The sequence below is a fragment of the Phascolarctos cinereus genome, unplaced genomic scaffold (genome assembly GCF_003287225.1).
Source record: "Phascolarctos cinereus isolate Bilbo 61053 unplaced genomic scaffold, phaCin_HiC Scaffold_5;HRSCAF=322, whole genome shotgun sequence".
Classification (NCBI taxonomy): Eukaryota; Metazoa; Chordata; class Mammalia; order Diprotodontia; family Phascolarctidae; genus Phascolarctos; species Phascolarctos cinereus.
Genome location: NW_027555958.1, coordinates 325,175,877 through 325,203,556, shown reverse-complemented (window position 1 = coordinate 325,203,556; position 27,680 = coordinate 325,175,877). Strand labels below are relative to the sequence as shown.

Here is a 27,680-nt window from a genome sequence, read left to right as displayed (position 1 = left end):
TTCCCAATTGTTTATTTCTACTTTAATTTTAAATATCTCCTGTTTTATGCTTATCTTAGTTTTGCTTATTATTTGTTGGCTTTCTGATTTAAAAAAAGATACACATTTAGTTCATTAATCCTTTCCTTTTCTATTTGTTAATGTATGTTTCTATAGTAAGAGAGACACTCCATTAGTAAATAGTAAAGTGACCGACACGCTATCTTTTTGTAAGCCTAAAAAATGTAGGACATGAGCTGAATATGAATTCCCATTACTACTGCAACCCCTCAAGCCTCACTTGGGACCCCTCCCAAGGACACAAACAGACTACGTCATTGTTACACACACAGCAGCCCTCTGAAGGAGGATCATAGAGTTAGAAATGGAAGGCAACTTCCTGAATGGTCATAGAGTCCACCCTTCTCTTTTTACAAATGAAAAAACTGAAGCCAGGGGCAGCTAGATGATGCAGTGGATAGAGCAGTAGCCCTGGAGTCAGAAGGACCTGAGTTCAAATGCAGCCTCAGATACTTGATACTTACTAGCTGTATGTCCCTGGGCAAGTCACTTAACCCCTTTGCCTAACTAAAAAGAAAAGAAAAGAAAAAACTGAAGCCAGAAAGCTAAATGACTTACCCATGGTCATACAGATAACATGTAGTATAGCCAGGTCCTCTGACTTAAAATGATGTTCTTCCTACAATACCAGGCCTTATTTATTAGATGAGGAAACAGTCTCAGAAGTGAAGGGGAAACCTCCAGGTGACGTACCTAGTAAATTTAGGGGGCTTGAACCCAAGTTTTCTGACTTCCAGTTCAATGCTTTTTCCAACATACCTCCAAGGAGGCAAGAGCTTGGAGGAGATTTAGATCAGAACAAACTTTAACATCCTGATCCAACATCGGACTTCCAGTACTCCAGTTCCTATTCTTTATCCTACCCCGTCCCCATGGCCCCATGCATTCAGCCCTGGTTTCACCCCCGTCTAAAGCCTATCCTGCACCTTCCCTGCTGCACCATTGCCTTTCCTCCCTTTCCACATGTCTTTAATGGATCTGGAATGATCCTGAGTATTGACTCCCAAAGATGCCTTCCAAGGATCTCAAAGCACTTTACAGAACTGCTCTCACTGATCTTAATAGTCATACCCAGTCCTGAGTAAACAGAAGGATTGGGAAGACAGTAAGGGGGAAAACCTTCAATGAGGTGGTAAGAGTAAAGAAGGAAAGGGAGCCCTCCAGGTTGGGAGGGATAGTGTTCAGACGATAGGAAGGATTTCCCAAGAACCAAAAGAGAAACATTCCCTCCTCCACCCCTCTCCCCCCACACTCCTACCCCTCACCAACACACACACACACACACACACACACACACACACACACACACTCACCCTTCCTCACTAGCTTCAGCTTATGAGGCTTCCGGGGGGAGGAACATTGCTTTCCATGACGTGGGTCCCAGGGTCTGGGCTGTGGGTGAGGCACCATTTCCTGACCCTGGGAGGGGGGTGGGGAAGCAGGGGAGCTAAGAAGCACACAGAACCATACACCTGCTCTGGGTGGGGGGAGGGGGCTCAGTCTCACAAAACCCCTTTCATGGAGATACCCATAGATCAGATGCCTCCTCAAGGTAAGTGCCAGGTTTGGAGTTTCCCTGCCTATCATCCCTCCTCTTTCCTTCACCTGAGATGTCTTCATCCTCTTTCTTCATCCACAACAGCCCCCTGACCACTCTGGATGTGAGGTTAAGGGGTCCTCTTTCTCTGAACAGGAATCAGAAAGGAAAGAGTGTGGGCCGGATGACAAAATACCTGGGTCCCTTCCCTTAGGAGCCCTCTTTCTCTCTTTCTGGTCTTCCATTATTCTTTCTATTTCTATTCTTCCACAGAGGAATAATTAGATCTACAAAGTCCTTTGAAATCCTTAGAGTAAAGAAGAGAGTTTAAGCAGGAAACAAATAAAGACTCCTAGAGAATCATAGGATTTAGAACTGAAAAGAACTCTAGGGGTTATCTAGTATAAGCCAAAAACTGAGAACCATATATTGGGAAGCCAAGGATATGCTGGTAAATGTTTAATAATCAGCTTTTGGGGGGAGAGGTGGATGGGGTAGGGGGAAAGAATGTAGGAATGACACACTTTTAAGTTCAACCTGCCTTATTGACATTTTTTCCATTACTTAAGTCTAGATAATCAACAAAACATGAAACCCTAATTTATAGCACTTGCAGATTTCTTATTGTTAAATACTCAAACTTAAAATTTAATGGTCAGTGGTCAGAGAGCTCATGTGAGCTGGTTCCTGCAGACCCTAGAAGTAATTTATCCATGGTCACTCAGATTAAGTATAGAGCTGGGTTGAGACTTGAACCTAAGTCATAGGAAGGGAACTGGACAAAAGGTTGAGGATCAAAGACAGGGAGAAAGTGTTCTGAAATTATCAAAGACAGATGTAGGAATGATCCATAAGAAGTGGATTAGAATCCAGGTGTCCTTCTTCTCAGACAGTTGAATCCCAGAAGTTGACAGAATCTGTTATAGAGAAGTCATGATGCTTTTCCCACTGTCCTTCACCAAACTAGATTAAAAGGATACCTTTCTTCCAGCATCTCCCTGCCTTTTCTCCCCAAACTCTCCCCATCATTCAGAAATCTTCCTTGCTGTCTAATCATCCCTCTTTGTATATCAACTCCCTCTTATACCATACCTTCTATACCTTATCCCTCATTTCCTCATTCCTCCATTTCAGTCTCATTCCCTCCCAAGTACTTCCTGCTATCTTCATTTCTCCCTCTGACCCCACCCCTCCATCACTCTTTTTGCAATATCAGTATATTTCTCTCCTCAAAGAAATGCTGTGGCCTCTCCATCCCTGGGTGATTTGAGGAGAGTGGGCTTGGAGCAATGGGAAAGTAAAATAGGATTACTCTTGTGTCTAGTCACCTTGGAGGAAAGCCCACAGTTCTGTTTGTACCTGTAGGGGAATGGAAAGAACCTGCCCCAACTTTCAGTACTTTCCACCCAAAACATCCGACCCGGAAGAGCAGAAGAAGCATGGCACTGCCTAATTTGCCTCAGGCATTGGAAGATGAGGGTTTCCCACCCAACCACACCAAGGTGAGTGGAGAGAGAGAAACTAGGAACATCTGCATCCACATCCCTCACCTCTCACTCCCAGCCCTGTGGATACCAGGCCTACAAGGGGCTTGGAGATCAGATTGTACTTTAATGAGACTTCCTAGAGGGAATGGATTTGAGAGGGTGAAAAGGAGAGCAGGGGAAGTGGGCACCTGAACTGGTCCTAAGAGAGCCAAGGGAGGACAGGAAGCAAGTCAATTAGCCCCTTTCATCATCACTTCCCCTCTGCAACTTTTAATTATAGCTTCACAGTATTCAGAGTTGGAAAGGATCTTAGAGATCATTTGTTGTGATCTCTTCAGCTTACCGAGGCAGAGACTAAGGCTCAGAGAGATTTTGATTGACACAAGATCATGAAGGTAGTGAAAGAGTCAAAATCCTGACCTAAGTCTTCCCACTCCAATTTCATGTTCTTCCTATGACACTATACCATCTGGAGTGGGCTTCCCAACCAGCTCCCATGATCCTTCCCTAGTCCAGTCCAGTCCACCATGATTTTTCTAATGCTTCCAGAGATGATTCTCTTTCCTGCTATCTAACCTCAATCCCTTCCACTGTATTGCTAGGACCTCTCTTTCTCTTGCCTCTGGGGTAATGGAAACCCATAGATCCTCTTATTTATCATCTCCTTTATTTCCTTGGTCTATGGGTTAGCACAAGCCCAAAAAGCCTTCTTGTTCTCTAATCTCCATGATCTTCAAGCCAGCAGAGCCATGTGGCTCAGAGGAAGATGGAAGGTGACTCTGATCAGTTTCTAGGAAAGCTATATCAAAAATGATTTCAATTTAGAACGCTGAAAGCCGTTAGAAGGGGAAACTGTAACATACGAGCAGAATGTGCTCTAGAGATGGGATACAAGCCCCTCTGGTTGTAGCATTTGCTCACAATCCAAATTTTCTCCCATCCAGGTTTCTCTCCAAGGCCGGGGGACTATGGCTATTCCAGGGAATACAAGGAAGGCTGAGGAAGTACCTGGGCTAGGGGGACCATCCCTTCAGGCTGAAACCAGGGCCTGGTTTCAGAAGACTCAGGCACCCTGGTTGTTGCATGATGGGGAAGCCCCAGTCTGGTTCCATGGCTTTATCACTCGCCGGTGAGGAGGGCCAGATGGATAAAACCCAGTCTAGATCTCAGTTTCCCCTTTCTCAGCCATCCCCTTGTCCTTAAGACTTCACACTGTGTAACCATTACCCTCTCTATCTCCTTTCTCTCCCCAGTGTACTTGTGTCTTCCTCATCTCCATTTCTCTAATTTATTTCTGTATCTTTGGTTGTCTCCAATTCACTATTATATGTGTCACTCTTTTCTATATCTATCTGTATTTCCCTCTGACTCTTTCTCTACTTTTTTCTCTCTGAGTGTGTATCCCTCCAATGTGACAGACCTAATTTGCTTTTTAGTCAAACCTCCCTCTAAAATGCCAGCCCTCAATCCTGTTGTCCATCTCTCTTAGCTGATGGGAGTCCAGACATGAGGGCTAAAAGTTGGAAGAAAGGACTGAGCTTTCCTTCTTAGTATGTCTTACTCCCCACACAGCAGCCCAAATAGCTACCCCTCTACGTTGGGGGAGGACTCATGAACCTGACCCCTCCAGGAACTTAGCAAGAGTCATTTATTCTTTTTTTCCACTCATTCAACTAACGCCCTCTTTCTCCCTGCTCTCTGGGGTTTCCTGCCATTTCAGCCTCTTGCTAGGGAAGGGACGTGCCTCTTACCTCCTACGCCACCAATTGGTAAGGGAGAACCAGACTAGGAGGATGGTGTAGGGAGGAGGAGACTAGAAGTCTAGTGGGACGATGACTGGGGGGATCCAGGCACCATCCGGGAACCCGACTGTGTTCCCTTCTTTCAAACTTTCAGGGAGGCCGAGAGACTGCTGGAAAACAAACCCCCGGGCTGCTACTTGGTGCGGTTTAGCGAGAGCGCAGTGGCCTTTGTGCTGACTTACAGGTGAGGGCTAGGGTTTGTTTTGCAGATGAGCAAAGAGGAAGGAGTTTTGTATTGATTGACAGATGGGTGGGTTCATGCAGATTGTCAGGTGAGGGTGGGGCTTCATGCTGATTGACAGATGAATGAGTTGCTCTGGGGACATGGGGAAAATAATATTTCCTTGAGGGACTAAATCTGGAAAAAGGCGACGTGATGAAGGAAAAGGGGAAAGGAGAAGGAGAACGGAGAGAGGGTGAAGTGAAGAGGGAAGCCTGCAGGGAGCAGGGCAGGGCTACGGGGCTGAAGCTGTGGGGTGGCGGGACCTACCCCCAGACTCTGCCCTGCTCTCTCCCGCAGGAGCCGCAGCTGCTACCGCCACTTCCTCCTGGCCCAGCTGGAAGATGGGCGCCACGTGGTGCTGGGTGAGGACAGTGCTCACGAGCGGCTCCCGGACCTGCTGCGGCACTATACCCTCTGTCCGCTCAGCCCCTACGGGGAGCACCTCACACAGCCTTGTATCCGTCAGGTACCTTCCCAACGCAGGCCAGACTGGGGACCTGGGACCTGGGACCTGGGTTTTCTTAAGCTGAAGGGCTCACCTCTGGGGTGCCTTCGCTAGATTTATCAACACAACACAGAGGTAGCAGGTGATACAGCAGATAGAAAACTGAGCCAGGAGTCAGGAAAACCCGAGTTCTAATGTGACCTCAGCACTTTTGAGCTGTATGACCCTGGGCAAGTCCCTTAAACTCAACTGTAAAATGGGAATAATAATAGGACCTATCTCTCAAGGGTGTTGTGAGGATCAAAAGAGATAATACTTGTAAAAAGCATTTAGCCTAATTCCTGGCACATGGTAGGTGTTACATAAATGCTTAGCTCTTCCTTCCGAATAATAAGAGCCAGGATATAGAGCTTTAAGGTTTACAAAGCACTTTATAAATATCATCTCATTTTTTCTTTATCATCACTCCAGGAAGTAGATGCTATTTTTATCTTCATTATAAGATGAGGAATCTGAGGAAGGTTAAGTAACATGCTCCATGTCCCCAACTAGTGAGTGTCTGAGGCTGAATTTGAACTCAGGTCTTCCTAACTCTAAGTCTATCCTCTGCTCTGTTTTATAACTGTTTATAGAATGTTTGAGCTGGAAGGGACTTCAAGAACAGCTCAGGCTAGAACTAGGCTAATCTCCTGCCCAATAGCTGTATTGTCTGGGTTATTAAACTGGTATGGTGTGCTCAAATTTCAGGAAAGTATATGACAAAGCCTCTCAGTCTATGGGTGCAGACGAGATGGAGAGGCAGGATCTACATTGTAGCATAGTTAGGAGTATTTGGAATTGGCTGGATGACCCAAAAAAAGGAGACATTAATGGGTTTACAAGAGGCAGTTTGATGGCACAGTGGGTAGTGATGGCTTGGAGTCAAGAGATTTGGGAGGAGGAGGATGGGATAAGATTGCAGTCTTCAAGTATCTGATAGGCTGGCTTAACAAAGAGTAGGGAGGCTTGCTCTGCTTGGTCCCAGAGGACTGAGTCTGGAATAATGGGTGGAAAGTGCTGAGGCAGATTTAAATTTGATGCAAGGAAAAACTTCCTAACCATTAGAGCTGTTCAAAAATGGAATGGGCTGCCTCAGGGACATCATCAATTTTCCATCATTGAAGATCTTAGTCTAGAGTCTGGATGACCACTTGTGAGAGAGGCTGTAGAGGAGACCTAAGTGGATCTCTGAAGTCCCTCCCAACCCTGAGAGATTCCATGACTCTTTCATCCAACCCCCTCATTTAATGGACCAAGAAACGGAGGCCCATAGAGAGATGATGGGGTTCACTCAAGGTCACACAAGTTAGTGGGCATAGCCAGGAATAGAGCCACAGTCTGAATCTAGTGCTATGTTCACTGCATAGCTGTCTCTACTCTAGGAGCAAACTGTAATAATAATAATTAATAATAATATTACCTAGCATTTATATAGCATTATAAGATTTGCAAAGCTCTTTATAAATATTATCTCATGTTTTTATCCTCACAGCAACCCTGGGAGGTGCTATTATTATCTACATTTTATAAATGAGGAAACTGAGGCAGAGAGAGGCAAAGTGACTTGCCAGGGTTACGCAGCTAGGTCACTGAATTTCACATAGTCTGAGGCAGAGACACTAGCAATCAGAGTTGAGGTCCTGGGGAAACAGAACTGGAGAGATTTCTTCTAGTCCTGGGCTCAGAGGTCTCTGGTTCTTTCTGACCAAAAGTGAAGGTGAGAGAATCAAGGCCATTCCTTTTGATAGTTCTTCCTAGTTACTGGGGCTGAGTCTCCTTGTTGGGATATCAAAAAAGGCAATAAAAATTTATTTTAAAAGAAAGAGAGAGACTGAGAGAGAGAGGGAATGTTAAAAAGAGAAAGAGATTGAGAAAGAGAGAGACAGAGAGACTGGGGAAGTATAAAAGGAGAGAGACATTCAGAGAGACAGAGACTGGGGAGACAAAGAAAGAGGAGACTGGACAAATAGAGAGAAAGAGAGAGAGACAGAGCCAGAGAGGGAGAGAGACTGAGGAGAGTGTTGAGAAGCAAGGAGCTGAAGTTGCTTGAGTCACTAAGAAAGAAGTTTGAGGAAAGACTTGCTTATCATCCTCACAAACATGAAAGGATTTATGGAAGAGGGTTCTAGACAGGTCTTTGGCTTTTCAGAGGTTAGAGCAATAGGAGTGAGCTGCTATACACTGGGAAACTTCTTGCTGTCAGAGGCATTAAAAAAAAAAACAGGACTGGATGGCCATGGGAAGATGTGGAGTGTCTATATCTGGAGAGCTTCCAAAGGACAGTAAATATTCATCTGCTCTAGGTGATGGAGTCTGAGGCTATGGAGGCTTTGTTCTAGTGAGGATCACCATTCGACTGGGGAAAAAAATCAATCAAGGATGATACAAGTTAAAAGCATTTTGACTTAGGATGTTTTTTTTAAGAGAAAAATAAGATGTTGCATTTGCCTCTCTTTTCAGCTAAAGACAAGGAACATAGAATTCTATTCTACAAATATAAATAGTAAAGATATACCTTAGTTCTACATTGTGGCCAGCTAAAGTAGAATGAAAGGGGGAAGAGGAAGAAAAGAGGAGGAGAAGGGGTAGGGTAGAGAGAGGTAGAGAGTAATATACACCTAGAGTATGTGTGTATACATATACATACATAACAAACATATATGCATACATATACATATACATACACACACATGCCATATACCCTTCCTGGTTCCCCTGAATTCTAGTGCCTTCCTTCTGAGATTATGTCCAGTTTATCCTGTATATATTTTGTTTGTATATAGTTATTTGTATATTGTCTCCCCATTAGATTGTGAACTCCTTGAGGGCAGACACTATTTTTGCCTGGCATAGAGTAGGTACTCAATAAATGCTTGTTGTCTTTACTTTCCTTGACAGAGCCTAGAAAGATATAGGGACAAACACTGAAAATGAGACACAAGGAAACAGAGAAACATACACACATACACACTCTATTCTTCAGCCCTGGTATTCAGCCAAAGGCTTTCCCCAAAGACCTAAGAAGTCTAGGGAGTCTGCTCTGATGAGTTATTGCCTTCCTCCTTCCTCCCCATCTATCCAACTGCCCCAGATTCTCTCCTGTCATCTGATCTGCTTGATCCTGTGGGGAGCTAGTGTTTGGGTCCTTCTGTCACTGAGTTTTCTCTCTTTTTTCCACAGACCCCTGCTCCAGCTGGTATCTCCATGCAGATAGAACACTCAGAATCCAGGAGTGAGGGCAGAAATGGAGCTGCCCAGTACAGCCCAGTCCACAAACAGGAACAAACCCTGGGTCCTGTGAACAAGGACAATCCTGGACCTAGGGAGCCAGAGGAGGTAATAGAAGTGGGTGGGGCCCTCAGATGAATCTGTTCTTGCCTCCCCTTCCAACCCCTACCAACAACCCCAGGGAAAGGGAGGATGTAACAGAAGCAGCAGGAGGGAGGAACACTCCAAAGAAGCCAGATTGGGACGAGGAGGATATGTTGAGATGGAGGTTAGGGAGGTAGATGTAGTGGACAGGAAGAGGGCCCAGAGCAAGGAGGAGCCAAGGAGAGATGCTCAGAGGAAGAAGAGCTCTAGAGTGGGGATGGAACCTGGGAGAGGAATGAGCTTGGTGAGGAGGTCCCAGAAGGAAAAAGGGCCCAGAAGAAGGAGAGACTCAGAGGACAGAGGGAAGCTAGAGGGAAGGAGGATCTGAGTGTGTGTGGGGGGGGTATTTGAGGGGAAGTAGTTCTTGGGTGAGAGGAGAGGTTCTATTACTTCAAGTGGAGGGAGACAGAATAGAAGATGAACTTGAGCTCTGGGCTAGAGGTAAGAAGGGACAGCTCTGACTTCTGACTTATTCCACTTTGGTCTCCCCAGAAATCACTTTTTGCTCTGTGTGTTGGGATGGGAAGGGCTCGACTTACTGCCTCCTTTTCCTTCCCCAGCTACCCAGGCCCAAGCCCCCTGTGCCAACCAAGCCCCAGATACTCCCCGAGCTCTACTCCATTCCAGCCCCAAAGGCATCCCACCCTGCTCCACGCCCTATGCCCCCTCATCCTATCTACCAAGAGCCAGAGGAGCCCATCGCCTTCTATGCCATGGGCAGAGGCAGTAAGAAGGATGGCCTTGTCAATGTCTATTCAGAGGTTGCTCCATTACCCCTCGGGCATCACTTCCTCCAGAAGTGTCAGTCTCGGCTGGTCACGGTAACCCAGGTAAGTGGGGCAGAGAGAAGTGGGCAAAAAAAAAAGATGGAGTCTGAGGACTGAAGAGAGATGGAAAGGAAAGAGCAGCCTGAGATAGAGGAGAATGGAGGAGCTAGGCATCTAGGACCCAGGGAGTAAGTAATAGGATGGCACTTTAAGATTTACAAAATGCTTTTCTCATAGCAACCCTGTGAGCTAAGGAAGAAAAGCATTTCCTCTTATTTTGTAAATGAGGAAATTGAGTCTCATCAAGGTTAAATGACTTGCCCAAAGTCACAGTTTATGCAAGAGCCAGGACTCAAATCCATGTCCAGTGATTCCAAGGCTACTATTTCCCAGGGAAGGGGGGAGACCCTGGAAGTGTCTCTGAGATCCAGAGATAGTTCAGGAAAGGAACCTCAGTTAACTTAGGCTGGCAAGAGACAATAAAAGCAAAGGAAGATGAATGACACAACCCTGATATTTTTATTTTTCTTCGCAGACCCTAGATCAAGGCGCTACCTCCTCCCTCCGACACCAGCCTCCCCAGGGACATACTCTCCCACCTAATTTTTCTCGACAGCTCCCCCAGGACCGGGTACAGGTGCAGCTCCTGGGGTCCAATAAGCATTGACTAGGTGAGTCCAAGTTTAGATGACCGGATTAGGAGTGCACGTGTTTGCCTGATTAGGTCAGTCCTCTCTAAGGATGACAGAGAGTTAAAAAATAAGTACTTGGCACATGTATGTGAGTACACATACAAGTACATGTCTGCGTATATATGTATACAATGGCATCTTTCTTCCAGAATGGGAATGGAATCCAAGTAGGGTAGAATCATAGAATTAAAGAATCAGTCAATAACCATTTATTAAATACTAGGGAGTATTATTTATTAAATTAATTTTATTTATTAAATTAATAAATATGTGCTAGACTCTGGAGATACAAGTACAAAAGTGAGATAGTACCTCCCCTTAAGGGAGTTTTATTCTATTAGGGAGATACATTTTCACAGATGAGTCAATGTAGGATAAATACAAAACAAATGCTCAGTAGTTCGGGAGAGGAGGTGGGGCATGAAAAACTAAGGCTATCAGGAAGGCTTCTTGAAGAAGGCAGCATTAGAGCTGAACCTTGAAGGGAACTAAGGGTCCTAAGAAGCAGAGGTGAGGAAGGAGAGTGTTCCAGGCCAGGGTGGGAGGGGTAGCCAGTGCAAAGGCACACAGAGAGGGTGGCAGATGCAAGCCTATTTGACCAGAGTGTAGAATGTGTAAGAGGGATTTATGTATAATCAGCCTGGAAAGATAGGATGGTGCCAAATTGTGGAGGAATTTAAATGCCACGGGGGAGTTGGCATTTTAATATTAAAGCAAAGGCTTCCTGAGTGAGGGAGTAGCTTGGTCAGACCTAGGCTTGAGGAATATCGATTTAGCCGCTGGGTGGAGGATAGATTAGAGAGGAAAGACTGGATGCAGAGAAAGCAGTTAAGGCTATTATGTTAGCATGGATGTGATATGATGAGGGTTTGGATTAGAGTGCTTGGGATTGGGAGCAGAGAGAAAAGAATGAATGTGAGAGATGGAACTGACAAGACTTAGCAGCTGATTAGATATAGGAGGGTGAGTGAGAATAAAGAATAAGGAGTTGAGGATGAGTCCTGGGTTCTAAACCTGGTGACCAGAAAAATGGTGGTGCCCTCAACAGAAACAGAGAAGTTAAGAGGAAAGTAGGGTTAGGGGAAAAGATGAGTTCTGTTTTGGACATAATTGAGTAGGAAATGCCTATAGGATATCCAGGTGGACCTGAGTTCAGCAGACTGATGGAGGACCTCTGGTCTTCTGGCTAGGAGAAAGATATGGGTTTAGTATGTAGATTTAGGAGTCATCTGTATAAGGATGATAGTTGAATCAGTGAGAGCTGATGAAATTACCAAGAGAAAATGTAGAAAAGAGAGAGCCTAGGATATAGTCCTTGGGACAGACCTCTGCAGAGGGGTAAGATCTGCAAAAATCTTGGTTTGACAGGGATTGGTTTGATAGGCTGGCAAAGAACCATGACAGAGCAATGTCAAGAAAACCCAGGGAGCATAGATTATCTAGAAAGAGTGGATGGCCATAATGTCAAACACTGGCCTAGGAGGCTAAGGACTGAGAAAAGGTCATTGGATTTAGCAATAAAGAGATCATTATTGGCCTTTCAAGATGCAATTTCTGTTGAGTAGTGAGGACAGAAATCAGATTGCAAGATGATGAGAAGGGAGTAGAAGGCAAGGAAGTGGAAACAACTAACTGTAGACAGCTTTTTTAAGGAGTTGATCTGGGAAAGGGAGGAGAAATATGGGATGGCTGGGTCAAATGTATCAGAGGATGGGCCTGGGAGTCAGGAGACCTGACTGCTACTACACTATACTTCATTGGCTTCTCTCCATAGAATATGTCAAGCTTTTCGGATTGGAGACCCCATATGAGTGCAGCCTCAATCCTCTGCCGTACCATGGGACCATAGCTACTCCTCCCACCCCACCCCGCTCTGGTCAGGTTTCTCTCCTCAATCTCCATCTTCTCCACCCTGGATTCCAAGCTTCAAAAACCAAATCCATATACAAAGCCTCTCCTTCCCCCACCCCTAAGAGGAGGGCCAGAGGGCTCAGAGGTCAGATACCTAGGTTCCCTCTGCCACCCTCTACCCCCGGGAGACTTTCACCAGCTTACTCAAGAGGACGAGGGCCAAAGCCATATGTACAAGTGCTTTGAAATCCTCTGAGGCGTCTTGGTCTTTCTTGCTGAAGCCCAGCTTCCTTGGCCTCAAAGCCTTTGTGTCTGGGCCTCAGTCCAATGCTGCTGTTTTCCAAAGGACTGGTTTGATGGGAACAGATGCTGAGGTGTTGTTTGTTGGTTCTTGCTGGCTAATAAATCATCACTGAACACTTCCCCTCTCAGAAATTCAAGTTCTCCAAGCCCCTCCCATGACCCTCACCCTCCCATGTGCACATGAATATATTCCCCAAAGCTCAATATAAAAGCAAGCTACTGTCCAGGCCTTAAGGACAGATGGAGATGGAAAATACAACACAAGCCAAGAGATACTAGCATATGGGGAGGGATGCCAGAACCCCAGAGTTGGAAGGGACCTCAGGCAGCTGGGTGACATAGTGGCTAGGGCACTTGGTCTGGAGTCAGGGAAACCCAAGTTCAAATCAACTTCAGACACTTAGTAGCTGTGTGACCCTGGACAAGTCACTCAACCTCAGTTTCCTCAGTTTCTTAAAGTGAGAATAATAGCATCTACCTCAATAAACAGGGTTGTTGTGAGGATCAAACAAGATCATAAAGTGCTTAACTCAGTGCCTGGTATATAGTAGGTGCTTAATTAATGCTTGTTCCTTCCCCCTCTCCCCATCTCAGGGGTCATTTAGTTCCCCCTATTTGTAGAGGGGATAGGTATCTCCCACTATAACATCCCTGACAAATAGTTATCTGACCTATACATAAAAAAAGACCTTTGGTGAAGAGAGGCAGTCCACCCCACAACTGGATAATTCCTTTTTTAGGAAATTTCTTCTTGACATTAAGCCAAAATTTGATTCTGGGCAATCCCTGACCCCAACTCTGCTTCCTAGGGCTAAACAGGTCCAGTCAAGTATATGAAGAGAACTATCGTGTTCCCTGTGAAGTCTTGTCTTCTCCAGGCTAAACACCCCCAGTTCCTCCAACAGATCCTTGCATATTATGGTCCTTCACTACCTGGTCACTCTCCTCTGAGCAATGTCTTCTCCAAAACAGAATCTCTGGCCCTGGACACAACGCTCCAGATGTAGTCCGATCACAGAAAAACTAAAGCAAGACTATCGCCCTCTTGTTCTGTGTACACTATGCTTCTATTAATTCAGCCTAAAATCAGATTAGATGGCGCAGTATTATCTCCCTAGAGAGAGTCACCTTCTATCAGCCTGGATGGAGAGTCAGGTTTGTGTCAGGGGAGTGGAGAGACATAGATGTACTCACTCTTCGTCATAGGAGCACTCTGGACCCATGACTCCATTCTGATAACCATGTGCACTCTGAGCAAGTGAGAACAGGAAGAATCTGGGAAGAAACCAGTGGAGAAACAGGGACAAGGAAGGTGCCAATGGATGGGAGTAGTTAGGACCTGACCCAACTCCTTTTCTGCTTTGCCTTACCAACTCTTTAAATTTTCTCCAGCCAAAGAACAAAAAGGTCCCTAGGGCTCTTCCGGTCAGGCAACCGCTGAGAGAAGTGGACTATTTGTGTCCCTAGCAGTCCACAGAAGTGAGTAAACCAAATGGTTCTGTGTGAGATTCCTTGCACCCCCCCCATTGACTTAAAACCCAAAGTAACTCTAGGAACTTCTGCTACTTAATCCCAGTTCCCTATCCTAAATATAATCTATTTCTTCTACTTCAATGCTTTGGCCTTCCTAGATCAAATTTATGGTTTAATCAGGCAAGTTTTGCATACCTGCCACCCCTCCAAATTCCTTCATGACCTCCTTTGAGCCTTTCCTTCTCTGCCTAGCTTCATTCCTCCCTTTTCCAACCCTGTTCCACAGAGGTAGAGTCTGGCCTGGTTTTGAATTCTGTCACTTAATATTCATACAATTTTGACCAAGTTATTTCCCTTTTCTGTTCCTCAGTTTCGTCACCCTGTAACATGAAGGGATTTTATTAGATGACCTCTAATCTAGACCTTTTAGCTCTAACCCTTTATGACCAGTGATGCTATGAAGATAACTCTAATAATTTGACTTCTCTAGGAAGCCCTCCAATACTGTTATCATCATAATCCTGCCAGCTCCATTTCCCCCACCCAACACTGATGCCTAGAGCTCTGTCCAAGTACCTTTATAGTTCTTGTGCCGATCTCTCTGTCTGGGTTCTGTCTTCCTCACTGAAATAGGTGCTCACCCAGGACAGTGGCCATGTTCCCCCCTTTCCTCTAGCTCTCCTTGCAGCACCCTGGATTCTATACAAGGTGCAAACTGTTACCACTGAATGGGGTCTCTTTCCTCTCCTTGAAGTCTCCCAAAGGAAAACCAATTGTCTGGAGCCAGGGGTGGAGAACCTGTGGCCTCTAGGCCACATGTGCCCCTATATGTCCTCAAGTGCGGCCCTTTGACTGAATCCAAACTTCACTGAACAAATCATCCTAGAGAGCCACATGTGGCCTCGAGGCCACAGGTTCTCCACTCCTGGTTCTGGATCCATTCCTACCAGTCCACAGTAGAAGCAGAAATAGATACACAAGATAGTGTAGCAGAAAGAGTACAGGATTTTGAGTCCAAAGACTTGGGTTAGAGTCCTGGCTCTATTGAATAAGTCACTATCTCTATGGGAATCAGTTTCCTCAAGTGTAAAATGAAGAGGTTGGACTAGATAATCTGAAAGGTCCCTTCTAGCTCTAACATTATATGATAACTGATGAGTCTAGCAGTCTATGAATCTGAATGGAGACTTCTTCCTCTCCCCATCACCCAATCCTTTCCCTGTCACTAATTCTCTAAGGGCTGGGTTTGGCCTGCCCTTTCCCTTCTAACAAGACTATCAGCCACCAGGGACCTTTGACTTTTCCTTCCAGCTTAGAGGCAAGTATATGCTGAATCAAGCTGGGATGCCACCAAGGCAGACCCCATATACCTCCCTTTTGACCAGAATGATTTGAAAGAAAAGATGGACTGGAGATGAATAGCTATCACAGGAGGAAACGGGTTACTGTAAAATGAGTCAATTCACTGAGATGCAATTCAACAAATGTATTAAGCACCGCTGTATCCCATGCAACGCACTAGTGTTTGGACCCCAAGAAGAGCAGAAGGGGCTTCTCAACTCAGAGAGACAATGAAATAGGCTCATACCATCCCGACTCTCAGCTAGGAAGTCATGATGTGTAAAGGAGTAAAACCAGACCTAAAATGATCCTATTCCTCCCTGGATTAGCCTGTATACACAGGCAGGGGAAAGAAGCACCACTGAACAGGGGGCAAAATGCAACATGAAAAGTGGGAGCACAAGTTATGGAAGTAAATGGGCAATGAGAAGATGGAGTTTGGAGTTAGGAAATCTGAGTTCTAAGTTTGCCTCAGTTTGCCACTTAGCATGGGTGTCACCTTGGGCAAGTCATAATCTTTTGGAGCCACTCTCTCGTTTTAACTGTTTCATACCTCCTGGGCATTCAATTACCTTTTTGCAGATGACTCCCAAATCCCTATTTTTAGCCCTAATCTCTACCCAGGCAGGTAAGTGGTATACTGGATAGAGCACTGAACTTGGAATTAACCAAATTCAAATCTGGCCTCAGATATTTACTGGCTGTAAGACCCTAGGCAAGTCTACTAACTTTTGTCATCCTCAGTTTCCCCATTGGTAAAAAGGGGATATTAATGGCACCTACCTCATAGGGCTGTTGTATCATATAAGATGATATAGGAAAAGTATATTAAAATTTTAAAGAGATATATGTTAACTATATTATTATTATTGCTGAGCTCTAGTCCCAGGTTTTCAGATGTCTGTTAGGTCATCTCCACCTAGATGTGCTTCTATAAAACGGATTCCCCCACTTCCCCCTTGCCAAAAAAACTATTCCATGCTATTCATCCCCCAATCTTTTTTTTTTCCTATTGATGATACCACTATCCTCCTAATTATTCAAAATCCCTGGATTAATCTCACTTTTTCCCTTTTCCACTCCCGACTAATCAATTACCAAGTCCTGTTGCTATATCTCCATGTCTTACAACCATTTTTTCTCTTATCCAATCCTATTGCCACCACCTTCATAACCTCTCACTTGGAATACTGTAATAGCTGCTTAAATGGTCTGTTTCCAGTCTCTGTTGAGTTCATCTTCCATGCAGCTCCCAAAATATCTTTCTTAAAACGCATAGTTCTGACCATGTCAAGCCCCTATGCAACGATTGTCAGTGCCTCCCTACTGCCTATAGTAGACAAACTCCTTCACTTGACAAGATTCTCCATGATCTGGCTCCCATCTACCTTTCTAGCCTTATTTCACTTTGCTTGGCTTTACACACTCTCCATCCAAGCTCACCCAGACTATTGGTTATTTCCCATTCTCATTCTGCTCTCTCAACTTTGGAAATTTCCTCATGTCTAGAAACCATGCCTTATCCCATTGATATCCTCCTTCTCTTAAGTCTGAGTCAGCTAGGTAGTATAGTGGATAGTGTTGAACTTGGGAGTCGGGAAAACCTGAGTTCGAATCCAACTTCAGACTAGTTTCATGACCCTGGACCAGTCAAATGAGGATAATAATAGCACCTACTTCCCAGGGTGGTTGTGGGGATCAAATGAGATATTTGTAAAGCACCTAGCACAGTGACTGTCACAGTAGATGCTTAATAAAATGATTATTTCCTCCCTTTCATGAAATCTCCTGATTCCCCTCTGCCCTCAGCTGGTTGACTTCTCCCTCATCAAACTTCTTACAGCATTTTGTCTCCATCTTTCCTTTGCCGCTAAAGGGTTGGGGCTGTATTTTTTTTTTTAAAGAAGCAGTATAGTACAGTGCATAGACCCCTGGGCTTGGAGAAAGACTCTATGTTTCAAAATTAGGCTTCAAGCATTCTCACCAGTTATGTAACCCTGAGCAAGTCATAATCACTCATTCTGAGTTTTTTCATCAGAAAAATGAGGACAGTATCTTCTGAGAGGGTTAAACAGGGCTATTAAATGCTATATACTAGGATTTTTCCTGCCCCATCATGGTATCCTAAGCACCTAACATCACCTTGTATATTCAAGCGTTTAATAAACTCTTGTTGAATTTAATTGCCTCATTTATAAAAGATTACATGTGCCTTATTTACCTCACAAGGTTGTTGACTAAGGAGAATATACATTTATATCCATTCTTCAGATACTTACAATAACTTTCTATAGTTCTATTAAGTTATACTGTCTGTGCTGTCTCCTCTCACTCCAAACATTTTTTTTAAAATCTGAATTTACCTTACAACCAGCAATTATCTGTATCCTTCCTCCCCCTTTCAGAGATCTTATCCAGGGGGTGCAGCCACATTTGCACCAACATGGGTGTAGTGATGAGGAAGCTAATGGTCAGAGAGATTAAGGGATTAGCTCAGTGTCATCCAGCTACTAAGTGGTAAGGCTGAAACCACAATCCAGGTCTCTTAATTTCAAATCCCAGGTTTTCCATCTTAATGCCTCCTCTTAAAAAGTGCTAGATATGTAACAGATTACTGCATTTGGATTCAGTTGCAACACTGGCCTCGCAGACCTCCCCTCAACCAATTTCCACCCCAAGCAGGACTAGCATTCTTTACAGGGTTGTGGGACACCCCTGCGGGGATGTAATTGGGGCGGTGTACCACTCAGTCCCTGGGAACTGCAGCTGTGCTAAGGAGTCCAGCTGTGGGACATAAAAAATGCTGAATAGCTTATAAAGAAAAGAGGGCAGAGGCAAATCCGCTGAGCTGGCATCTTCTCTGCTCAGCAAGGTTATCAGACATACGGGAGCTGTCTGACATATCGCAGCTGATTCTCAGACTTTGCAAGGTGATCTTGTTAAACCTTAAAGTACTATAAAAATATAAACCGAGTTGAATCCAATCCTATCCTTCCTTCTGCCCAGGTGAGCACCTCTCCTGGCTCAGCCCCTCAACCTCCAGGCCAATTTGCAACCTGCTGAGAACAGGAAAGGCCTTCCTCTGGTCTAATCTATCCCACCTACTTTGAGAACAAACTAGCCCGTCTTATTCTCCTTACTAACCGCCCTAGATGTTACCCCAATGACTCAATCTCCAACGTGCCCTAACCTCGAGCTCTCATTCTGCTCTTCCAAGACCCAAGTACACCCTTCCACAGGTTCATTCTTTCATCCCACCAACTCCTTTAGCCAACAAGGCAGAGGCATTTTAAAGTTAGCTCTATCAAATCACCCTTAGGCAGACCTAAGGATTAGGGGAAACTTATCTCAAGCATCCAGCTTTTAGCACAGTGCCTGGCACACAGTAGGCCCTTAATGCTTATTAGGGGCACCTAGGTGGTGCAGTGGATAGAGTACAGGCCCTGGAGTTGGAGGACCTGAGTTCAAATCTGGCTTCAGACACATGACACTCACTGTGTGACTCTGGGCAAAGTCACTTAACCTCACTGCCTAGCAAAAAAAAAAAAAAGTACATATTGACTTGATCCCAGTTATCTTATATTCTCCCCATCCATTACAAATAAACCCTTTCTCAACCACCTATCCCAAAATAAGAGCAAACCCAATCCTCCTCTGTAAAATGGGACAGGTAGGGAGATGTGTAAGAGTTAGACTACATGATCTCTAAGGTCCTATCCTGTCCTAACATTTTAAGTGTCTGAGAAACTTTCACAAAGCACATGGTACACTATGGCCCCTCCTCACGTCCTATACTGAGAAAAAAAATCTCACCAGCCTTTCTCCTCACATTTTCATCATAGTCTCAAGAAACCTTCCCAAAAAATTCTGCCCATTTTGCCAGGATTAATGTTTCCACATTTAAGTTCAATGCTCCCACACTTCAACGCAATGTTCCCACATTTCAGCCAATAGGATGTTTTTTCTATTTCCCCTCATGTTCCCTAAAGTCTGAATTAATTTTATTCTGCATCCCAAACTGCTACCACAACATTGTCTTTCATGAGACTATAAGTATCAACACAAAAACTACTGTTGACATATTAGGAATTCAGGTAAAATGAAGAAAAGAATCAATTATTGTGATCTTAAATTTAGAGCTGGAAGGAATCTTGGAAGCCATTTAGTCTAACACACTTTCAAAGATGAAGAAACAGAGGCAGAGGTAAAGTGACCTGCCCAAGTCATCAACAGCCTCTACTTCTCAAGGCAAGCCTGTTCACCTTTCAATCTATTTGTTCATCTGTGAAATGTGAAACCATATGTAAAATGCTACAGAAATGTGAGATCATATTATGTGACAGAGCCAATACTTAAACCCAGGTCCTTGACTTCCTATACAGGGCTCTTTCCACTACTCCAAGATGCTGCCCTGGAGTGACAATTCACAAATTAAGGACTCTGTTTGGTTGAGTCTATAAGGTACTAGGTACAAAAAAGAATTGGAGGTGCGCAGTACCATCTAATTTCGGTGGATTCTATAGATAAATTGTATCATTTTGTACTCTTTGGGTCTGTGGATCTGCTAGACGTTCTACAGATCCAGTGCATCCCAGCCCTTGCTGCCCAGTCACTGCTGCCTTCATGCACAGGGACTGTATACTCTACATTGCCAATGGATGGACTGGACTGTCAGGTAGATATAGCCTGAGTGCCCCTTGCAGACCACATGAACCTGTCTGACTCCAACCTGAAGTAGGTCAGATTTCAGATAAGCCCATGGTTTTCCTGTAAACGATGAAACTCTCCTCTATACTTAATGATAAACAGTCTCCTAACTTACCCAGGGACATAAAGCCAGGGTTATCACAAAGCATTTGTCCAAGTCCTGACCTTTCCATTTTCACAGATTCCATCCTGGTCATCACACCTCTCTTAACCACTCTCTTGACCTCTCCCCAGCTGTCTGAGGTTGACCCAAGAATCATTCAGTCCTACCCTGCCTGCTCAAGGAACAGTAACTCCTTATAGCTCATCAGGAAAAATCCTGTCCTGTACCTGACCCTTCCCCCACCCCTTCCTTCAAAATGGGATTCCAATTTCTTTCACACAGAACATCTTTCTGTACTTGTCCACATTTCTGTAGACAAGTCCCCTCATATTTATAGCTTGCACTTTATAGGCTTGAATATTGTTCTATACTCCTAGCTGAACTTTAAACACCTAAGGGTTGCACAATATGTATTTCACAGTACCAAGGACAGAGCTCATAACGCAGCAGGTACCTAAGGCACTGCTAATATTCCCACAATTTACTGCTCTAGCAGGAAGTAAGCTGGAGTCCAGGGACCTACTCTGTTCCTTTCAGGGTTAGGAAATCATAAGTTACAAGTATGAAAGGACCTCCAAGGTCATTTGGTCCAGCCCCCTGCCTCCAAGCAGTTTTTCAAACTGGCCCCAAACTAAAAACCACTGATGTTCATTTTAATCATCAGAGAGCCCAACATCTCACCTACTCCCAGGATTCAAACCCTTAAAGGTCAGGTCCTTAAACCTCTCAGGTCGCAGGGTTTGGAATGGCAAGCAGGAAGCTATGCTCCATGACCCCTCCTTGAACCTTCTTTCAGCCACCAAAAATTCCCCTTAAATGGCAGGGCCAAAAGAGAAGCGATAAGTAGGCAACCCAGGAAGTTATCACAGAGTACTTTACACAAGGTACAAACAAATTAGGGGCAGAGAACAACAAATAAAGAGGTGTGGTTCAGAGAAAGGAAACCACACCAGAGGAGGAGGAAGGGTGCAGGGTAAGCAGCTTCTGTCAGGATGGATGTTTTATTTCAACAGACATCTTTGTTTTTGTTTAAAAAACAAAAACAAAAAACCAAAAAACAAAATCCAGAATTCAACCAGTCATTTCACCCTGTTTGGGAGCCAAGTTCCCAATCTAGAATTCAACAGTTGTTTCTGGAAGAGTCACTCTGGAGTCTCTGTTGGCCCCAAGAGATATGGAAGCTCCATTTTCTAAGTTTTATTAAGAAAATGAAATCCAATGTGTTCCTTCTCAAGGAGGTGATGGCTGGGGCCCTAGGGAAAAAGGTCCTGGACTTGGAGCTACTGGGGCTCCCAAAGGTGTTAGCTTAGAAGGGCAAGGCCAGGCCACCTGGTACTGGGTAAGGGGGAAGATGGGATCCTTGAGGAAGTCAGTTCCAGAAGCCTAGAATCCATATTTGGCTTGGGTCTGCCGACGGCTGAGCTTGTTCTCTGACCAGGTATTCTTCAACTCCAACTCTCGCTCCTTGGCCTAAGGAGTCAGGGAGAAAATTTCAGGAAAAGATTTAGTGTACTAAAAGTTTTTCCTCTTGCCCCTGGGAGATATCTGATCTCAAAATTTCCCATTGTGATAACAATCCAAAGCCCAGATCTCTACATGCCCAAGTAGATGGAAAGTCATACCATGTTTTTGGATGGGGGTGCTGAAATGATTTACGGGGGGGGGAGGGGTATGTAAACTTTAAAATGCTATCTAAATGTGAATTATGACTAATCACAACAACATTGAGTAGCTATTTACTTTCCCCACTTGGCTCAATTGCTCCCTGCTTCCTTTTAGAAAGGAATAGTATCACTAACCCATCTAAGAAGACACTTCCCCCCCCCACCAAAAAAAAAAGGGGGCCTGGAAGCAAGTGAGAGAATTTTGTTTTTGTCTTTTGTTGTTGTTGTTGTTTTAAGAGATAGGATTCTAAAAAAAAAAAAAGGAGAGATACAGGATTCTCATTCAGTTATGAATTATGTGGCCACTGAAATTTTGTAATAGCTTATTTTACCTAATGGTTACAGGGATGAGACTAGAGATAAGGATTACACCAAAAGATCACTGAATTGGGGAAGGTGAAAATGCCACAAGAAAAACGAAAAATATTTACTATGGATAATTTACTTGAGATCACATCTAACATCTCTGCCTCCCCTACAGTGCCTAGCATAAAGCCTGATATGTTATAAAGAGCCTAGTGTAATATTAATGACTGATGTTTATAAAATGCATTCAAGGTTTGCAAAGCACTTTATGTATATATTATCTCATTTGTGATCTCAAGTTGAAAGAGAGTTGGAAGAGTTAGGAGAGTTCAAATCCAAAGTCTGACCGCATTCTGGACAAGTTATTTAGCCTTAATATGCCTCAATTTTTTTTTATAAAATGGAAAAAATACTTATACTACCCTCTAAGGGATGTTTTCAGGAAAAGTGATGTGTAAATGAATTATTCTTAGGTATTCAAATGTTCAAGAGTTGCTATAAAGTCACATTCAAATCAAGACATCTCAAAACCAGAGAGAAACTTAATGTTACTTGCTTTATCAGATTTATCTCTGCTATTGCTTTACTCTCCTCCTGAGGTGACTAGAATGTTAATCATATAAGCATAATTCATTTTTTTATGCACTAGATATGTTTCTGAAAATTTGGAAAGAAACTGAATTTTGGGAAATCAATTATGAGGAGGAGTCAATTAGTTTAAGGAATCCTATGACGCAACCTTTTAGAAAATGGCTTACTTAAAATAAGGCACACACATATACAGGATTTCTTCTGGAGTTTTGTTAAAAATGGAATGACAATCCCAAAGGAGACTATCGCCACCTAGTGGCACAACTGGGAATTAGTCCAGTGATTAAGAACCGCCACCTTTCATGCAACTTCCCTCCACAGAACCGGGACTCAGGCTTCAAATAGCGCCCCAAACTATGGTGAGTTGGGAGGCTGAAGTCCTTGCCCTGGCTCACCTGGTGAATCAAATATGTGATTTGGTGTTTTCGCCTCTGCTGGCCTGTTGGCTGCTCACCTTTCTTCTGTAAGGGAAAGAAAGAAATTGTCAGTGTGGGAAGGCAGACCTGTTCAAAGGTTCCCTGATATTCAGGGCTGGTGGCAAGAACAAGAAAAAATTCAGAATAGACATTTGAGAAATTATTTGGTTGTAGCTCTTGGGAAGAAAATCAGCTGAAAACCCAGGTCTAAAGCTGTTTCTTTATTTTAAAAAGCAAAGAAATTAGACCACTCGCAGAAATTTCAAGCTCACTAAGCACACCTGCTGGAGATGTCCAGGTTGTACTGGTATCACATTTCTTGCAGACAGACAGTGGCCTCCTCTTTCTCAACCTGCTCCCAGCACACTGAAGTCATCTTGGACAGTCTTCCTCACCCAACTCCAATCTGCCTAGCACTTATTTCCAACCCAAAGCTCCTTCACCAGTTGGTCTTTTCTCCTTTGCCATCCTCCTGGGCTACAGACTTGGAAGAGTCTCTTGCCCTCTGGCTCACCAGGCTCTCTTACTATTCAACTTGCCCCTAGAATTGCCCTTCCTTTGGTAAGTCTCTCCAGTTCTATCGTGTGAAAGCCAACCATTTCTCTGAATTTGCAACTCCCACAACTATAGCTGTTCTGTCCACCTCACCATCCCCTCACCTCCATGTCCTCCTATAAATCCTCCACAGGTGGTTCACTCAGAGAACTTGGAGGGTTCTTCCTAGTTATTAATGAAGCTTCATGTAACAATAACAAAATCAGATTCAGCAATAAATTCACTGAGGGCAGGAACTGCTGGCTATTTCTTTTGGATATCGTAAATAATAATGTCCTTTATACATAAAAATGATGCTACTGACTTACCATCAGTGGATGTGCCTTTCTGTTTTATCTTCAGTAAATGATGGTGGATTTATACTGCTCTAACTACACCCTCTTGCTTAATATGACCTGGGGCATTCAGATGCAAAACAAATGGCTAAGGCTAAAGTGACCATCTGTGCCTTCCCTCTGTTGTTGCCAATTTATCCTGTGTGTATAGTTTGCTTATCCACAGTTGTTTGCATGTTGTCCCCTCCATTAGATTGGGAGATCCTTGAGAGCAGAGACAGTCTTTTTGCCTTTCGAGCCTGGGACATAGTAGATACTTCATAAATGTTTACTGAACAACTATGCCCATGGAATAGAATCAACACAAACTGTAGGAAAGTAACGCTTTTATGGTCTTTATCTCATCACTGCTGTGCTAATGTGGGGCTTCCAATATTTTTCCCTTTCCATGTTACATCATGAATGTCTAAATCTGATGCTGCATATTGTGGGGTACAAGGATCACTCCTACTTCCACTGATGAAAATTGGCACAGACATGGCTATGTTGATGGAAAGAAGGCAAGGACAACACAAACCTTGATCCAAAAATGGAGGAAAAAGGAAAAAAAGGACAGTAGGAAAGGCACATGTATGCAGAACTTAGCAACTTAACCACTGTGACCACATCTAAAGTGAGCTCTGCATTAGATTCTAATTCAACAGGGTAGAAAGAAGGATTTGAGTGTGGGCTGAGGAATATTTGGGGAGGAATGGAAACTCTAGTACATCTTCCTACAGCCAGGACCTAGGTTGGGAAATACTACTCTCCTATCAACAACAGATTGCATTTGAATATGAGTTCAAATATTAAATACGCACTATCATTATTATTGTTCTTTTCACAGTTCTTTATATAGCATTAAAGGTAAATAGCTGCCTGCTAAAAGTTCTGTGAAAACAAGAGAACACTGGGGAAAAGGAAACATTTCTGAAACTGTTTCCAACACCCCAAATATATGCACCCATATGTACAAAAAAAGGTTTATTTTGTGGTAGCAAAGAACCAGAAGCTGCAGGGGTGTCCATAAATTGGGGAAAGGCTAAACAAATTGTGGTATATGAACGTAATGGAATAGTACCGTGCTATATGAAGTTACGAAAAGGATGATTTTGGAGGAACCTGGGACAATTTAAATAAACTGATGCATAGTGAAATAAGCAGAGCAAGAGCAATTTATACAACAACATAAAAAAAAAAAACAACTTTGAAGAACTTAAAAACTCTGGTCAATGTGATCACCAACTAAGATCTTTTCCTGAATACCCACGATGAAGCATGCTACCCACCTCCTGACAAAAAGGCAATCAACTCAAACAAGATGTAGAATGAGACACATTTTTGGACTTGGCCAATGTGCTCTAATTAACTATGCATACTTGTTACACATGGGTTTGCTTTTCCTTCCCCCCTTCCCCATGGGGGTTAGAGAGAAGGAGAAGACTAGCTGTTTCCACAGCTACTAAGGCTACCCCACCAGCCCCTCGCACTCTACCTTGCTGAATGACTTCATAGTTTTTTCTTCTGTCAAGGACTTGGTCATCCACTGCTGGGCCCCACTGAGCTGGTCATCCCCTTTGATCTCCACAAAGTTAATCTCTTCCCTTCCTCGGTTCCTCTTGCCCTGAAGCCTCTTGAACTAGGAAAGAATATAAATTAGAAATATCACAAGTAGTCTGTAAAGGAGAGCGAGACAAAGGGTGGGATGCAGGATAATTTGGACCACTTGGATTCCAAGTGAGTTTTACCCTAAATGTCACCTCCATATATATCAATTTCATCTGAAGTGCTACCTACTTCAGGAAGTCCTCCTAGATCCAGTGCAAGGATGGCTGAGAGTTAGATGCAAATATGTGAAAATCTGCACAGGGTTAATTACAACCAATTTATATTTAATCTAAACACACTTCATAGAACATTTTCAGGATTTCTCCAACAAAGATTGTTTCTCCATAATTTTGTCTAGTTTTTTCCTTACTTAGTCTTACTAAGCCAGGTTACCACACATCAAAAGTATACAGGACAGAGAGAAGAGATACTGAGTTGAGTAAGGGTTATGAGAGACAACCTTTGCAAAAGAGACTAGCACCTGGCCATGTGACCCTGGGCAAATCACTTAACCCCAACTGCCTTTAAAAAAAAAGAGAGAGAGAGAGAGACTAGGCAAAGGAGCTCAGGAAACTTGACTATGGTTCTAATAACTGCTATTTGTTGCTGGAAAAATACTTGTTACACACATAAACACAAGTTACCCACTTGGGGCATGAAGGCAGACAAATAGCCCAAACTACCAAAAACCTCAGCTGGATCCAAATATGGTCTAATCACCGATGAGGCCACTAAGATAATCTCTGCCTACTTTTGAGAAGGGAATTATTTGGATATAATCATAATCATAATAAATATAATCATGATGGTAACATTGGAAAGGGTGAACACATAATTCAATGCAGTAAACAGAGGAACTTTAGATATGAAAAGATAAAAGGGAGAGAAGAGAATTTTAAAAGAACTTCTATCCAAAGAAACAACTTCAGTTTCCACAGTCTCAGAAATTTCACAACTATCCCCAGAGGGTCACAATTTCCTTGTTTGAGAAACCTTGTACTAAGCAGCACAGGATGGACTCTGTGCCTTAACTCAAGTAACAGTTTGGCAAAGTGCTTTGAGATTCATCACTAGGGGTTGGTCACTAATGGATATTTTTTTTTTAGCTAGAGTAACTTGTGAATGTCCACTATAAAAGCACAGAGGGGGCTGTCATATGCTATTGGTGGAGAGAGAATAAATATCAATAAATTTATGGGTCTTTTTAATGAAAGTATGAAATGGTAGGACTATGAAGGCCTCCATGCTAAATACCCCAGATATGGACTTGAAGACCACAAGGCATAGGTTCTTAGCTTCCTTCACATGAATTAAGAAAGGCTTCCTGAAGGGAGCAGTACTTCAAATGACCTAAAAAACACAGCTTGGGAGAAGATACTTCTGTGAAACAAATCAGCTAAGAAACCCAAATCTCTTAGCATCTGTTTTCTGGGCCCAGGGATGGAGTCCTTGGGTCAAAATTAATAAAAGTAGTAGGTTAACTTACCGCTTCATCATCAATGAAAGAGGCGTCTGGGGTAATCTCCTGGGAAGGAGCTAAGGCTGGATCAGACTCAGGGTAGTAGCCACTACTGTAATAATCCTAAAGCCAGAATAAATCCAATTTAATCCAAACATTTATTAAGCACCTAATATGTGAAAAGCATTGTGCCAAGCATTTGGATACAAAGATGAAATTAAGACACCAACCTTTACCTTCACAAAGAGCTTACAACCTAATTGGGTGAGAGAGAGAGGTAAAACATATATACAAATAACTATAATGCAAGGCAAAAAGTGATACGTGGGGAGGAGAGACTGCAGCAAAGTAGTATGGGAAAGTCAAGGACAGAAAATAAAAAGGCATGCACAAAGGGAGGGTCTACAAGGCTTTTCAAGGGGAACAGAGAAAACAAAAGCAGTAAATACCAACATCTTGCAAACAATTTGTTTTATAACAAATTCACTATATTCCTTTACATCTCTATACAAAGGAACGAATAAATTTTAAGGATAGGGAATTAAAGACTAGATTATCTTGTTCT

At 43.5% G+C, this 27,680-nt stretch overlaps 2 protein-coding genes across 3 annotated transcripts in view; one reads left to right on the top strand and one right to left on the bottom strand.

The window, feature by feature from the left end:
• Positions 1-1,504: 1,504 nt before the first annotated feature.
• On the top strand, positions 1,505-12,697 carry SH2D2A (SH2 domain containing 2A). The gene is made up of 9 exons (XM_020991487.2): positions 1,505-1,612; positions 2,963-3,099; positions 4,029-4,213; positions 4,981-5,070; positions 5,407-5,575; positions 8,774-8,929; positions 9,526-9,795; positions 10,268-10,403; positions 12,199-12,697. Exons 1-8 carry the CDS (start codon positions 1,579-1,581, stop codon positions 10,397-10,399), a joined length of 1,173 nt encoding a protein of 390 aa, XP_020847146.1. The 5' UTR covers positions 1,505-1,578; the 3' UTR covers positions 10,400-10,403; positions 12,199-12,697.
• An 8,487-nt stretch (positions 12,698-21,184) lies between these two features.
• Positions 21,185-27,680, bottom strand: part of PRCC (proline rich mitotic checkpoint control factor) — a 32,432-nt gene continuing 25,936 nt past the window's right edge. For both annotated transcript variants that reach the window (XM_020991492.2, XM_020991493.2), the window contains 4 exons: positions 27,143-27,238; positions 25,544-25,687; positions 23,159-23,224; positions 21,185-21,672 (listed from right to left, as the gene is read on the bottom strand). In XM_020991492.2, the coding sequence (XP_020847151.1) occupies positions 21,586-21,672; positions 23,159-23,224; positions 25,544-25,687; positions 27,143-27,238 (393 nt within the window). In that variant the 3' untranslated portion in view covers positions 21,185-21,585. The remainder of the gene's footprint in view (positions 21,673-23,158; positions 23,225-25,543; positions 25,688-27,142; positions 27,239-27,680) is intronic.